The 14,632-nt window shown below is 34.5% G+C and overlaps 1 protein-coding gene across 3 annotated transcripts; it reads left to right on the top strand.

The window, feature by feature from the left end:
* The first annotated feature begins 265 nt into the window (after positions 1-265).
* Positions 266-13,997, top strand: LOC124644991 (USP6 N-terminal-like protein). 3 transcript variants are annotated; one of them, XM_047184701.1, is made up of 6 exons: positions 266-853; positions 3,124-3,952; positions 4,070-4,305; positions 4,554-4,615; positions 9,766-9,958; positions 10,737-13,997. In XM_047184701.1, the coding sequence occupies exons 1-6, from the start codon at positions 711-713 to the stop codon at positions 11,101-11,103; spliced, it is 1,830 nt and encodes a 609-aa protein (XP_047040657.1). In that variant the 5' UTR covers positions 266-710; the 3' UTR covers positions 11,104-13,997. The 3 variants fall into 3 exon arrangements, with proteins under 3 accessions (XP_047040657.1, XP_047040660.1, XP_047040658.1); XM_047184704.1 differs by having other exon boundaries at positions 9,766-9,949; XM_047184702.1 differs by having other exon boundaries at positions 4,076-4,305.
* Positions 13,998-14,632: the final 635 nt, after the last annotated feature.

Below are 14,632 nucleotides of genomic sequence, written 5' to 3' on the forward strand. Positions count from 1 at the left end.
CCCTCACCGCTGCTGCTGCATTTGATGATTTTTGCCATCGTTAAGAAAACGCCTATAAATAATAATCAAAACATCTCTCTTGTGGACAAATCCAATAATGAATGTAAAACAAATGTTTAATAAACATAAAAAAAATTGGACTATCAAAGATGAGTGTGTATACCACCCTTTACAAAATAGTTGCGTTTAATTTTTGCACCAAACTACGCTTCCGCAACGATGTCGACAAAGTTAGAGTAAAAACTAGACGAGTAGCACACAACGAGTAGGAATCTCTGTTAGCTTTAGCAGTTTCGTTTCGTAATTTTCCTGTTCTAATTGAAAAAGAGGGCGTATTTCTCTAATTTTAATTTCAAATATTACATACTTACCTACGCTAATTATTATGTTCCATAACTTTTGGATCTATTACGTTGTTTAGCTGTCCGTAAACTAGTTTCTTCGTGTGAACTGTGTGTTAGTTTCCAGCCCAAAACTTGGTCTCTGGTAGCAAGCAATTATTATGACATGACAGCACGTCAAATCACACAGCGTCCAAGATTTTCAATTGAAAAGGGCGTGATGATTTTAACAGTAGTTTAAGATATCTGGGCTGCCCTGTACACGGGTTAGTCATACGCGTAAGTGAGCGAAGTATTCAGTAGGTTCGTCCGGTGGAAAGATAGTAGGTCGTGTAGGCGTTTCGGTATGTGGTACAACCAGGCTGTGTTATGAATGAGGAGGCACTGTTGGCACGGGCTTCCGAGGAGCGGGAGCGCATATTCCAGCGATACGAGCGGGGTCGAGAGAACCTTGTCGGCCAAATCGATCCTTGGGAGGACCCCGAGTTTGAGGAGTACCACAAAACTGATCGGTATGCCACTATTTTACGGTTTATTGCGAATTTGCATATTGCTTGCCAATTTTAAGTTAATGCTGGGCTTGCAGTACTATATTTTAAGGTTGTGTATAGCAAAATGAAATCATTTCATTAGTATATTCTTAGAGAACCCAGCTTCTCACCAAACCAGTTATTAGTTTGACATTTATACACACTTTAATTTATGCAGTTTTAGGCAGTCATTTGTGTTGTTTATTATGAAAATAATCAAGATCATAGCATCTGAACACTCATTGTTATTACATAGTAAATGTTATTATTTATGGGTCTACAACATGACACAGTTTCATGATTGTGACAATTTATCAACAGATACAATTTTGTGTGTAAGGTGTCTTGAATGTGTGGGTAAAATAATTCATATTTTAAAGAATCCTTAGAATTATTTGGTAGATTGGGCAACTGGGAAACTGCTCATTCATTCTTTTGTTTTTGTTTAATAAGTAAGAAAACAATCATGGATTATTTATCTCTGTAAGTCTTCAAAGTAAATAATATAAAATAAAATAATGTTTATTTGTATTGTGTGGCTCAGGAAGAGTTTTGCAAGAGAGGATTACTCGGATTTAAGACATTTTAATGACGTACTGAGAATACTGCTTAAAAAACATCATATTGACAAAGCATACAATCATATAAACCTATCAAAAGTTATAATGATTTTCTTATTGATTTTGAATGTTTCATATAGTCAGAAGCCAGTAAGTCTGACACCAGTCTAACCAAGGGGTATTGGATTTCCCGGGTAACTGGGTTGAGGAGGTCAGATAGGCAGTTGCTCCTTGTAAAGCACTGGTACTCAGCTGAATCTGGTTAGACTGGAAGCCGACTACAACATAGTTGGTGGAAAGGCTTGGAGGATGATGATAAGGCCCAAGAACACAGAGAACATAATCATCGGTTTTCTTAAAACTACTGTGAACTATGAATTTTCACATTGAATTTTCAAATCAAACAGTTGTTTTAAAAAACGGACATTTATGTTGTCTGTGGACTTGGGTCTAAGGCATTTACTCACATTCCAAAAATTTATAAAAAAAATTAAGAGGTGTCGATCAGGTTAAATATAATTGACCTTATGAATATATTATAATTGACTTTAGAAGGCTGATATACATTCTACTTTTGTTACTAAGTACAAAAATACTGATACCTAGCGGTTTTCCCAAGGTTCCACTTACGTCCCGTGGGAACTACTGCCCATACCATACAACAGTAAAATAATTTTTCAAATCAGTTTAGCAAAGCCTTAAAAACAAAAACATGTTTCCTCTTTATTATACACATCTTTCCATGTCTTTTAGTACAGAATAGGTATGACTAGAAAACTGTAGCATATTTAATGCATATTGCTAGCACTTGTTAGAAAATAAGCTGTGCAAAATTGCTGTGCTATAAGTTATTAAATTTAAGTTAATACTGTCAGTTGTGATTCATGATATTCAACTTCCTTTACAACTAAAAAGTAAGGCCATTACACATTTTTTAATGGAGTGACTCATAACTGAATTTTTATACATAATATTTAAGCACTCAGAATCGGAGACCTAATTTTTGAAATAGGGTGCAGTTGAATACAAAAAAAAACTACAGCTTTATGTGAAATTATCTATAGTTTATAGAGAGAGGAATTAATGGTAATCTTGTAAGAAATTACTGTGCTCAGGCAAGATTTTAAAATTATGAATAACATAAGACTACACCAGGGTTCTGCTATGCGATAGTAAATGTAACAGTTCTCAAACACCATTATCATATATTTACCAATCAAATATAATGTATTATATTAATTAATATTATCCTCATATTGTGCTGCTCGCTTCCATTTCACCTTGCATCTGCGGCTAAACTATTTCTCTTTTTTTTTCATTTTTTCTTTAAAAAAATTATTATTTCGTTGATTGAGACATGAGTTTTCATTCTTAATTACAACCATTCAGAACCTACTCCCTGAAAGTTCTAGGATGATTTTAAATACCAGAACAGTTTCCTTAACTATTTGAGTAAAAAAATAATGTTCATTCTGTAAATTAATGAAATAGTATTTTGCACTTTATTATATTCTTTATTTATTGCTCAGCATTCCAGCGCTGCTCACAGTCGCGAAACTTATTAGTAAGCAATTGCGAAGTTATGTATTTTCATACCTACCTACATAATATTTGACCAAACCATTAACATGCATTATTTTCCTACAAAACATTATTTCAAACTTTCCTTTTATATATCAATTGTATTTGCAGATATGGATTCATACACGATGAGCGCTTGCCGCAGAAAACAGGGCCCCAAAAAGTCAATATTGAAGTGGAACGGGAGAAAAAATGGGTCAAAATGCTTACTAATTGGGACTCACCAGCCACCAAAGAAAAACTCCATAGGCGAATATACAAAGGCATTCCAAATTCACTTCGAATAAAAGTATGGTGCAAGTTGATGGATGTTAATAGAATAAAATCTGCTAACCCTGGAAAATTTCAAGAAATGTTGAAACTGGCCAAGTTATGGTCCACCGATGTAAGGCAAATAGATTCCGATGTGAACAGACAGTTTCGTGAACATCAGTTTTATAGAGAACGGTACTCAGAAAAACAATGTTCATTATTCAATGTACTTTGTGCTTATAGCATGTATAACTCTGAAGTTGGTTACTGCCAAGGCATGTCTGGTCTGGCCGGAGTCCTGCTCATGTACATGGATGAAGAAGACGCCTTCTGGGCGCTGGCCGTACTGTTGTCAGATAAGAAATATGCCATGCATGGATTATACATAGAAGGATTTCCTAAACTAACACGGTTCCTTGAGCACCATGACAAAATACTCACAAAGTTTATGCCGAAACTGAAACATCATTTTGACAAGTTCGGTCTAGACGCCATTCTTTATTCCCTGAAATGGTTCTTTGTTTGTTTTGTCGAAAGAGTGCCATTTAGCCTTTGTCTCAGGGTTTGGGACATATATCTGTTAGACGGAGAGCGGGTGGTCACAGCTATGGCTTATACAATACTCAAGCTACACAAGAAAGCAATCATGAAGTTAAATGATATGGATCTTATTGTAAATTATATTCAGGTCTGCTGATTTTCTGTGTAAACCGTAATTTAGAGACAACAATCTTGTATTAATATCCAGCGGGATATTAATACAAGATTGTGTGTATTGAGAGTGAACTTGATATTAAATTTTTAGGTTAAGCTACATAAAGACTTTATGTTTGAAGACGATATAGTAATTTATCATTTGGAGAGATCGATGGAAGAGCTGAAACGAGCCAAGCTCGACTACCCAGGTCCGCCACCGCCCAACGAGCTGCCGAAGCGCCAACTTGGCATGTTTGTGGAGCCCGACAAAAAATCCAAGATTGGACAGCGGGCTGAAAATTTTTCCGAGACTGAAAAACAGGCTAGAGCAACTGTGATATTGAGGTAAGCCATACTAAATAATTGTTAATTTGTTTTTTGTTTAATATTCCTAACAGCTACATGGCTGAACCAGTTCACACGAGGAGGCTGCGGAAAGAAGTCCCTTGGAACTCGGGGAAACCGTGGGAAATGGCAAATATTTTTGCATAGATTTCTCAATTGAATCAGTACCTACATTAGGGCTGGTGACAAAAGTCCTTTTTAAAACAAAATAGCACAACATCCTCCTAATTTCAAACAAATTGTTTCAGACGCGAAAAAGCCGCAATGGAATTGCAGGAGCTTCGTGTTTCCCAGAGCGATACAGTGTCAGGTAATTTGGAAGCATCACTACCCACTTCGCGTACCACCTCGGACGAAAGCCTTGGCTCCGACCACTTCACGCATTTATAGAACTTGCTCATTTACATTGGCACACTTAAAAGCACTTTCATGAATACTTATGAACCTCAGATTTTATCTTTTTAAAGTAAATCAGTCAGTATTTTCGTTAATCTCAAGTGCTAATGTAAAAATAGCAAGGTAAAAATAGCAAGCATTTTGGGAAATTTGATTATTTATATTCGTTACTTCATTCGCTTTTATTCATACAGAAAATTATTGTCTAGATTCTGAGCTACTTTTTCGTAGCTGTAATTTTTTTTCGGCATGCTGTTGGATGCCTCATTCGATCACATTTGCATGATATTCACATTGTATGGAATTTAATCATCATGCATGCATGTTCTTGACTGATTATGCACAACCGTGAAGAGTCGTGGTCATGATAAGTTTAACACACAAATCAACATAGTCTTGGGGAAAAATCTGTTAGATTTCATAAAGCTATGCACAAAAGCAAGGTTAATTATATTCAATTTTAATTTGATTTAAAAGATAAGTATTATATTGATCTTTGCTTGAAATGGCATTTCCACATACCAGAGCAAACTTTAGCGTTAAAAAATATCTTACATTTTAGGAAAATATTTCATAGAACCTTTACACATTTCTGAAAATATCTATCCTAGACACACTACATCGTTCAATCGCGGATGGGCCGACATTAATGAGCAATGGTCCTAACCCATTCTTATCGGAATGTAGTGGGAGGCTGTACCAATAGTAATGAGCAACACTCGGCTAATAGATGATAACAGGATGATACAGTTATTTGCTTATCATTGATATAGTATTTATATTTCAAACAGTAACATTCAATGTAGATTTTTTTTATCTCTCAGTATTTTTACTCATTAATTTTAAGAGATTTTAAGGATCTCCTATTGAATCAAAATTAGTGTCCAAAATAATTTTGAATACCAACTATTTTTTTTTTTTTTTCAAAAGTCCCCCAGACGATGTTGCGTTGTGTGAATTCCAAGAAAAATATTAAGTGTACGTTTCAAGAGTCTTAAGTTCAATATGTTTAGACTGCGAATATTTTAGCAGCTAGTCATATAAAAATATCTACAATAGAAACATGAAAAAATCTCACAAAGGGTAACATTTCTTATGTCACAAATTTAGTCAAGCCCTAGGTATATCTGTCATAGTTCTAGGTAGGATTACTACTCCTAGATTGTTGAGTCAATCAATCGTGTAGTACCCTTGTCCTTAAAAGTACAAATTAATTAATTTTCATATATAACTAACAAGTCAGAGGACAGTTATAGAAATATGAGGGTTTAAATTACAAACACAAATTATTACATAAAAAATACAATCCAGAAATGTTCATCAAAATTCCTATAGGATATTCACAACTATTTTGAAAACGGTTTTACCCACCGTATTGTTTTCTCAACATTTTGTTATAGGTACATATATTAATATCTTCTACCGAAAGTAGGAGTTTTCGAAATAGTGTTCAAATCATGGTTATGTTCAAGTGTTGATAGGTTTCTTTTTTAAATTGCCTTTGCAGTACTAATGTAGGTTATAGCTTAATTTATTATACCGTATCACAGTTTAGCTAGTTGTTTGAGATTTTAAGTTTTAAAGGGCAGTGGACGAAATATTTTAAGCATTAAACGTGAATCTAACTAAAGCATCTGCATTGATGCTACCTTCTAACGTACCTACTACCTATGCGTGAGCATAATTATGATAGTAAAATTAAGAAAATTGTGACGTCATCCAAAATTTTGTAATGAATTATGTTTGAAAGTGAACGTAGTTTATGACATCCTCTAAGGCCGGCAATACAAGAACCGCTTGAAGCAGTCAGGGGGCGACAGCTTCAAGCTGTGACCGCCCGAATCAGTTGCAACTGCTCGAGCGGTTGTTTATGTGGGTGCATAGAACTCTGCAGTTCACTGTGCGGTCGCAGCTTAAAGCTATCGCCCCCTAACTGCTTCAAGAGGTCTGTGTATTGCCGGCCTAACACATTCGGTTTTGAAATTCGATCTCAAGAGAAATCCCTATATTTCGTATACGATTTTATCCATAGCCCTTCCTGCTTCAGTGATATGTAGTTGTGAATTATAATGTCTTTACGTCAGTAGGTTACATCTGCTCAAATCATTAATTCTTTTATTTGACTTATGTACTTAATTTTCTCTCGAAATACTCAAACGTTACTTTACTTTAAGTTCTACTTAAAAGTATTTCTGTCACAGTAATTTAGCTAAGTGTGACGTACGGAATGATGTTTGTGTAGTCCTTAAAATTGAGTGGCGTTTCAGTATTTGGCCGATAGTGTGCTAGACCATCAATCGAGACGTAAAGCTAAGTTTTTAACAAACCAAGTTCATTTATACCAGTAATGCTTGAATTTATTGAAATATTACGGTAATAAGTTCAAGATTGCCATTCGATGGTGATCGTGTCAGTAGATCTTTTATTTATCGTACTGTCGTACTAGTTTAGTATTTTTTATTATTTTGTTTTGTAGTTTGCCGCTCCTTTCGTTTGTATCCTTGTGGCGAGATTCCACCAGAATAGTTCTCAAATATGTGTTGTAATTTCGTGAACATTTTAGAAATATTCGCACGTAATTTGTTACTGTATGCTAGAGCGAGTGTGCTAGAAGAAACATTTGTGTGCGCTACAGCATACTGGTGGAATCTTGCCTTTTCAGCAACCAGGATTGTGAAACTCGTCGCTTGTTCAGCAACTTTTGGCAAGGCTTGATTTTATTGCATATTTTGAACTTTGATTTTTATCCACACACAGTTACAATAGGCGAGTTTGACACTACAGGCTTGCAGATTTTTATGTACCTACTTCACTGATACCCAGAATGGTGGCATTTTAGCCAACTGTGTTTTAGTTTTTGTTTTAGATATAGAAGTACTTGATTAAAACTTGTGCACTGGCATGTTACTGGTGGTATGGAGGTGGGTTTATGTCATGATTAACACGAATAAAACGACATGCATTTAACATGGCATTTCTTAAGATGTGAGGAGCTTGAGTTACACGTATTTACACTATCTATAGATATGAGTGTGTGAGGCGAGCTCCTCAGATCTTAAGACGAATCCCCGGCTTCCCGCATTGTTTGTGCTACTTCTCATAAGATAACGCTACGCCCACTATGTAATCTGTTTAATACTACTTACATTTATTAACATTTACTCTCATTATAACACCAACGTCGGGCTTGCGTTTGGCCCAAAACGCACTAAATGTAACATTTTTATGTGCCTTTAAATTACTGATTTGCAAAACTTCTACCTGGTTAAAGTCCGCTTTGAAAGAATCTCTGCTCGAAAGTTTTTGTCCATGATTTTGTTTCGCATAGTACCATATAAGGTCTTACATAAACCCACCCCTATCATCCAACGTCGATTGGGTACAGAAGTATAATTTATTTTATTATCTTTAGTTTTAAGTTAAGTAAAGAAACCTCCATAATATGACCTGAGTTTGAACTCATGGGAACAAAGCGATAAACTAATAAATTGGTTCAAAACAAATGCGTATTTTAGTGTTATGCTCCGTTACTGATATTATCCCATTGGGCGAGGTCAATGCATGTGTTGTCAATAAATCGAATAAAAAAATTAAAATCAAAGTTTTTACAATAAATATCCCAAACATATTAATACCCGAATATCTTAAAAGTATGCTTTGTGGGTAAAATGAAAGTCCCGAGAAAACATAACTTGAACGTTTTATTTTTAGTTTTGCCGCCCGTGGTGGTATGAGGAACGCCAATAATTATAAAAATCAAACAAAACACATAACAGTCTGTAATGAACGGTACGTTTTAGTCGTATATTTAGACATCACATACTGTGCATTACGTAGACACAGCACACATTTTGTTATATCTTATCAGTGTCGCTTTTAGTTGTTTTTCAAATTATCACGTTTAAAATGATTCTCTTCCGAGAACGTTATTACAGTAGATAAATGACATAAACTTGTTTTCTCAACACCAAACTATGTTTTACGCAATCCTAAACACATACATTTTTGGTGTTCAACACTTATTTATAAATGGGTAAAGTTGGACTTTGATAAAAATATATGACACTTCCATACGTGCATAATATTATCAACGCTTGAGGCAAAATTATAGTCAATATGTTTTAGGATTTAGTTGCAGCATTTCACACGCTACCACTTTTTTTAGCTATCACAGTTTAGGTAAAGCGTACTCACATTCAGTTGACCAAGAGTGTTTTTATAAATTAGACTAGACAAGATTTATACCGTGCCAACTTGCCCACAATAATAATAATAAAAAAAAACAATTTATTCAGTCAATCGATTTAAATCCTTACGCTTATGATAATGCAGTGGTAATTCAGTTAAACGTTTTTCTTCAGATCTTACTTCCCAAATCGGCGTTCCACTTCGTACGTCCCATGCGTCCATGGACATTCACCTCCAATCTCCCGCCCTGACCTCGACTCCCGTCCGCCCTACTGAACATCAGCACCACAGCTATCTTGTAAATAATAGGAGATTCAATAGAACGAGAAGACGACGACGTTGATTACCTTTAAGGTGCATCCACAACGCAGTTACTTTTATGGAGCAAATTATTTTAGATAGATAGTCAAAAAAATTTAAGAATGTTACCTAATGTTATCTAATTGCATTCTGTTGCTTCACACAGATTAACTGCGGCGTTGATCCACCTTCATACCTTCCTTTTTATTATTCCGATGTAAATATGTACCTATTCAATAAATAAGGAAGATTTATTAAGTATTATTATTGATTTTATTTAAAAAACTAAGAGCAGAGATTGTTTTGAAGCTCAGAAATATTGCATGTGCGTTTTGTGTTACACCACATTGATTTTGCTTGTCTTTATGTGCTCGGAGTAAGGTAAGCATTGATTTAATATTTCGCATGGACGTGTCGCTTTATGTTTTAAACGCTACTAGCTGACTTTTAAAAATAATTTCACTACACAGTCAAATACCCGAGAATTTGCCTTTTTTCCGGGAAGGAAAGTTGAGCAGATATGTGGGATATGACTGTTATTGTGGGGTATTTGTTAATGTGAATATTCGGTGTTAGAACACTCCGGAGTTGCGGGGGGCATTCGGTGTGACGAGTCGGTGTCAGCGCTTGGGTCGCGACGGTCCCTAGCCGACACGAGTGTGACGAGTACGGCTGACCTGAGCGTGTTCTCGAGCGGGCGCTCGCACGCTATGGATAACTCCCTGGACACGCATTCCAACGTCAGCGATGACGCTACCGGGTCAGATGGGTGAGATGTTTTGTAGATGTAGAATGCACTGTCACATGCTCTTTTTGAAAAAGCCTCTCGTATAGCGGCCTATAGGAAATTCCGTCCTTTTTTCTGATAGCTGATAAAAGCGCTGTTTTTGTACTTCTTGGCTTTTATGATTCATGAAGAGATTAGGGTATGTTAATATTTAACAAAAGAATCTTCTATGTTCTTTTTTAACCGCTATATAATTTATGTGGATGTTTTTTTTTTACATTGTGAATGTGTGCTGGCATTGAATACTGATAAAGAAGTTTATTTTTAAGGCTGGCATAATGAATACATTTTTAGATGGGATACGTAATTTTTACATTCAGTTATGCAGATAAGTAAAGTGCCTAATTTTAAAGTAAAAATCAAGGAGAAAGCTATCTCCTGTAAACAGCTATTTCTCATAATATTCATTGATAAGTATCAGCTTGATTTTCACTTAGTTTGCACAATGTGTCTTTGTACTTAAAATTCGTTATGTAGACATTTGTTTTCATGTTCGATTCAGAAGATGTATCAACCCGTGCGTTTGTAACTTAGCGACGATATCCTTATAGTTTCTAGTACAGACAGTCGTATCCAGCTACTCCAATCTGAGACTTCCCAATCAACATTGAAACTTATGCTTGAGAGATGAAGTTGAAAATTTATTAAAGCAATTTGACAGATTGTGGTAGCTTGACGTCTTGGTCTCTATACACAGTATATTAGCCACGATTTATATATATAGAATAGTATGAATTAATAACTATGAACTTGATTCCAGTTCGGGCATATGCGGGTTGAGCATCCAACGAGCGCCATCTACCGCGCATTCGACGCCTCGCGCAACTCCTCACCCGCCTTCCGTGTCACCAGTTTCTGATGACGTGGTTCGCATACACGTGACGTACAACCCTCTAGCCGGGAGCCCGCACCTCCATCCCGTCAGCCCTTCCAAGTACAAATACGACGAACACCACAAACCAGTCGCCCTAGGTTTCTATAGCAACGGATCAACAAACCTCCCATCAGACAATAGAATCCGTATACAAGTGCCATCGGAAGAGTTACTGACGCCTGTAGTCGATTCAGGACGAATTATTACGTCTCGATTCATAGAATCTCATTCGGATATCTACGATCTGAAGTAAACAATTTCTCTTTTTTGTAATGGCCAGTTATTTTTAATATTGTAATTATAGGTTATATTTAATTCAGTTATTCTCGCTATTAGTTGGACACAAAACTTTTGTACAAAGTAGGATCTGTATGGAGTATTTGTATTTATTATTTTAGATAGAAGCAATATTGTTTTAAGAGTGTGGCTTTACACGGATAGCTTGGGATTTGTTTATAGTGATTCAGTGGGTATTAGATTTACGTGTAACACGCAAAAATCTATTACGGATTCAAGTATTTTGCTGTTTAGCCAGTATGTCAAGCTGTCCGTCTAATACCTTTATCAGCTTTGTTTTACTATATACTTTTACTATACGATATTTGTTTTACTGCAGCGCATATTATTTTTAACACTTTAAAAACAAAGTCTATGCTTTTCTTTGCAAAGTATTTGCTAACAGTCACCATTATTTTTCTATTATTTTTTTGTAAGGCGTATAATGAATATCTCAATCGTTGATATTGATATGTTGCTAATATGATAGACAGATAGAGCAATGGTACAGTCAGTAACAAATGTATCTGTACTCTTTGTAATATGAAGATTTTCTTCTGTTTACTGGTACAGTCAAAACTGTACCATGTGCAGTTATTTGACATGGCAAAAGTTGCACACTCAGTATTTTTTGTAAGTATTCGTAGCAATAGCAAAGAATAAAACTAAATGTCGTAGCCTCCGCTAGATACACTACAATAGTCATTATCAATAGACAATAGTTTAAAACAAGTTATCAGAAACAATTCACTTATTTTTTTATGTTTGATTAGGGCTTGCAAAAGCCGTTCAAAAATACAAGATACGTTTTGACTTCTAGCTTACGGTTTCATGTAAATACATACAAACCAGTAGTGCAGCTGCGGTCGACTTCATGCAGTCGGCATGTGCGGTCGGCAGTCGCAGCCGACAGCAAGAGTTCAAAACGTACTTACCTTAATTCAGAAAGTCGTTAAATTTATGTCAATTGACTGTGATTAATCAATTATCCAATTACTAAGTAGTTCAGGTTTTTTTTTATTATTTTACAAAAATAACAATAAAAGCCACACATAGACAATAATATAAGGAATACATTTACCGTTCACGTTATAAAATAAATGAAGGTTTTAATATTGAAGAACCTTATTTATACAAAACTTTGCACATGCTAAGTAAGGTATTCTATGTAGGTATATGTATTATATATATTCTTCTTTTTTTGTACTTACAAACGGAGCTAATAAATATGCTTATTACGCCTACTATTATTCAATGTTCTGCAATAATTTTCAAAGTAAAGAGTCGTATTCTAAACTTCTGTTACCACGTTATGTATGTTCAAGTATTTTTGATGTTGGTACGTAGATTGCTAAATGTTTTTAGATTTGTAGAAAAATTATGTGTGAATTAAATATTTTGTTAGAAATAAAGCCAGGGAGAGGCGTCAGTCGTCTCAGTCGAAATTATTATTAATGTATAGCAAAAACTGTAAGAATCTCTAAAAAGTACGGATTTCTATGCCTAGATCTGATTTTATGCAAAGATTTAAAAGAACTTTAGCTATAAAAAGGTGTTGCCACTTAAGTAAGCTAGAATATCTCTGTAATATATCGTAGCTTTGACCACATTTTTTATTATATATACTTCTACCGTTCAAAGTATTTCAAGTTTATATAAATGTAAATATATTATACTCTTTCTCTTTAATAATTTTCTTTTGTAATCTCTGTTGTCTAAACTGTTAGATGTATAGGCAGAGTAAGTGTAGGTTTTAGATTCCCTTCAAATAACTAACCTCCAGTGAGAAACGCAATAATGTCAGTTAAATTGTTACTTGAATATTTAATATAATAGTTATAAGAGCAATACGTAACGTCTGTGTTTTTGGTCAATATACATGTATATTAGCATTATTGTACACGCTTCGAAGGTAATATTGTTGCTAACGTTTTTAATTGTCAGGTTTTAATTTTTCAAGTAAAATTTATAAAGATAGGTTTAAATAGTTCTTTAGTTAAGCTAGTTAAGGTATTTTTAGTGTCCATCGACGGCTTGCGCTGAATACATGTATGATGTAAATGTTCACTATATATTTAGTTCGAGTCCTTGTGCATTGTAAATTAATAACAATGATATTCTTAATGGGATATTATGTTAATAATAATTAAAGTATTCGCGCCAGCCTTGTTATGACGTTCTAATATTCCATAGCTGTTGAATGTTTATGCAGTTCATATTTACGCAATAATTGATATTACAGATCTTCCATATTATAACAAAAATTATTAATGACGGCGGTTGTTTTTATAGCAATTCTATAATTCAAGGATGAATCTCACAAGAGGCCTGAGACGGCCTTATTAAAGTTAATATATATTTCAAGTGTATTATATATAGGACGATAAGATCTGTAAGATCTTGTATATCCTGTGATATACCATTGTTATCTGGCACCTAAATATTACCTTTTGAAATAAAGAAATCAGTTCTCATGACCACGCGCAATTATAGAATTATAGATCAGGCGTCCAAATTAAAGATCGATAAACGATAATACTCGTGCCATTTGTAAATTAAGGATATTCATTTTTTTAGTCACTATGTTTTTGTATATGACTGTACTTCAAATAATTTTGTAAATGCTCTGTATTTTAGCATAGAATTGGCATTAGTAATTTATGTAAGCTTTTATTTTGGTATCTAATATTAAGGACAATAGACAGCGAATATTCTTAATATATAGTACTTCACTTCCACGTCTTCATTTTTATGATGACTTGATGACTTACAAATGCAATATTAATACATAATGTCAATTTGTTTTTATACTGCAATAGTGACCTGTAGGAACAATTGTATCTGTATTCGAGAAAAGTATCTGGACACACATGGTTCCGTTTTTTTTTATGACGAGATCTGCATGTATGTAGATGACCATCAGAGAAGTTTGCCCTAAGTGGTTCGGGCAAAGAATCTAATGGCGAGAGTCCACTAAAATTGTTAGCGAACGAAAAGGGTACCCGTGACCATAGATATAATATTACTAAACAAGATTGCGCACGCTCAAAATATATATTTACGAAAATGAACTCTATTCTAACGCAATAAGGTACTAAATTGGTTGCATAATACACAGAGGCAAATCCGAGCCGAGAGGGATAGTTCGAACGGAGGCTGTTTGTCTCTTTCTAACACCTTGCCAGCATAAAAAAATGTTGTGATCAAAAGTTTTGTCTTCCCAAAAACAATTGAATCACTTATATTTTTATCTTATTTTAACAATTGTAAGTCAACAAATTAATAACAATCGCATTAATTTATTCGTATTTATTATTAAAACATAAACAACATAAATTTTTATTTTGCTTTTTTTTATTTTCTAGCGGTAACCCTGAACATTCTTGGTGCGTAATCAGCATTTAAAATTTTGTTTATATTTTTTTGTATTAAATCAATTTAAACTATTAAAATGGTGAAAAAGTGTTGCGTTTCTACTTGCAAAAGTGAATCCTATGGTGGTTGCA

The sequence above is a fragment of the Helicoverpa zea genome, chromosome 31 (assembly GCF_022581195.2).
Source record: "Helicoverpa zea isolate HzStark_Cry1AcR chromosome 31, ilHelZeax1.1, whole genome shotgun sequence".
Taxonomy (NCBI): domain Eukaryota; kingdom Metazoa; phylum Arthropoda; class Insecta; order Lepidoptera; family Noctuidae; genus Helicoverpa; species Helicoverpa zea.

What these genes read in the sequence shown, in the direction of transcription:
- LOC124644991 (XM_047184701.1), top strand. Translation starts at nt 711, where the DNA reads ATGAATGAGGAGGCACTGTTGGCACGGGCTTCCGAGGAGCGGGAGCGC. An exon ending in AGAGCAACTGTGATATTGAG is followed by an intron (nt 4,306 to 4,553) that starts GTAAGCCATACT and finishes AAATTGTTTCAG; the next exon opens with ACGCGAAAAAGCCGCAATGG. An exon ending in CCAGAGCGATACAGTGTCAG is followed by an intron (nt 4,616 to 9,765) that starts GTAATTTGGAAG and finishes ATTCGGTGTTAG; the next exon opens with AACACTCCGGAGTTGCGGGG.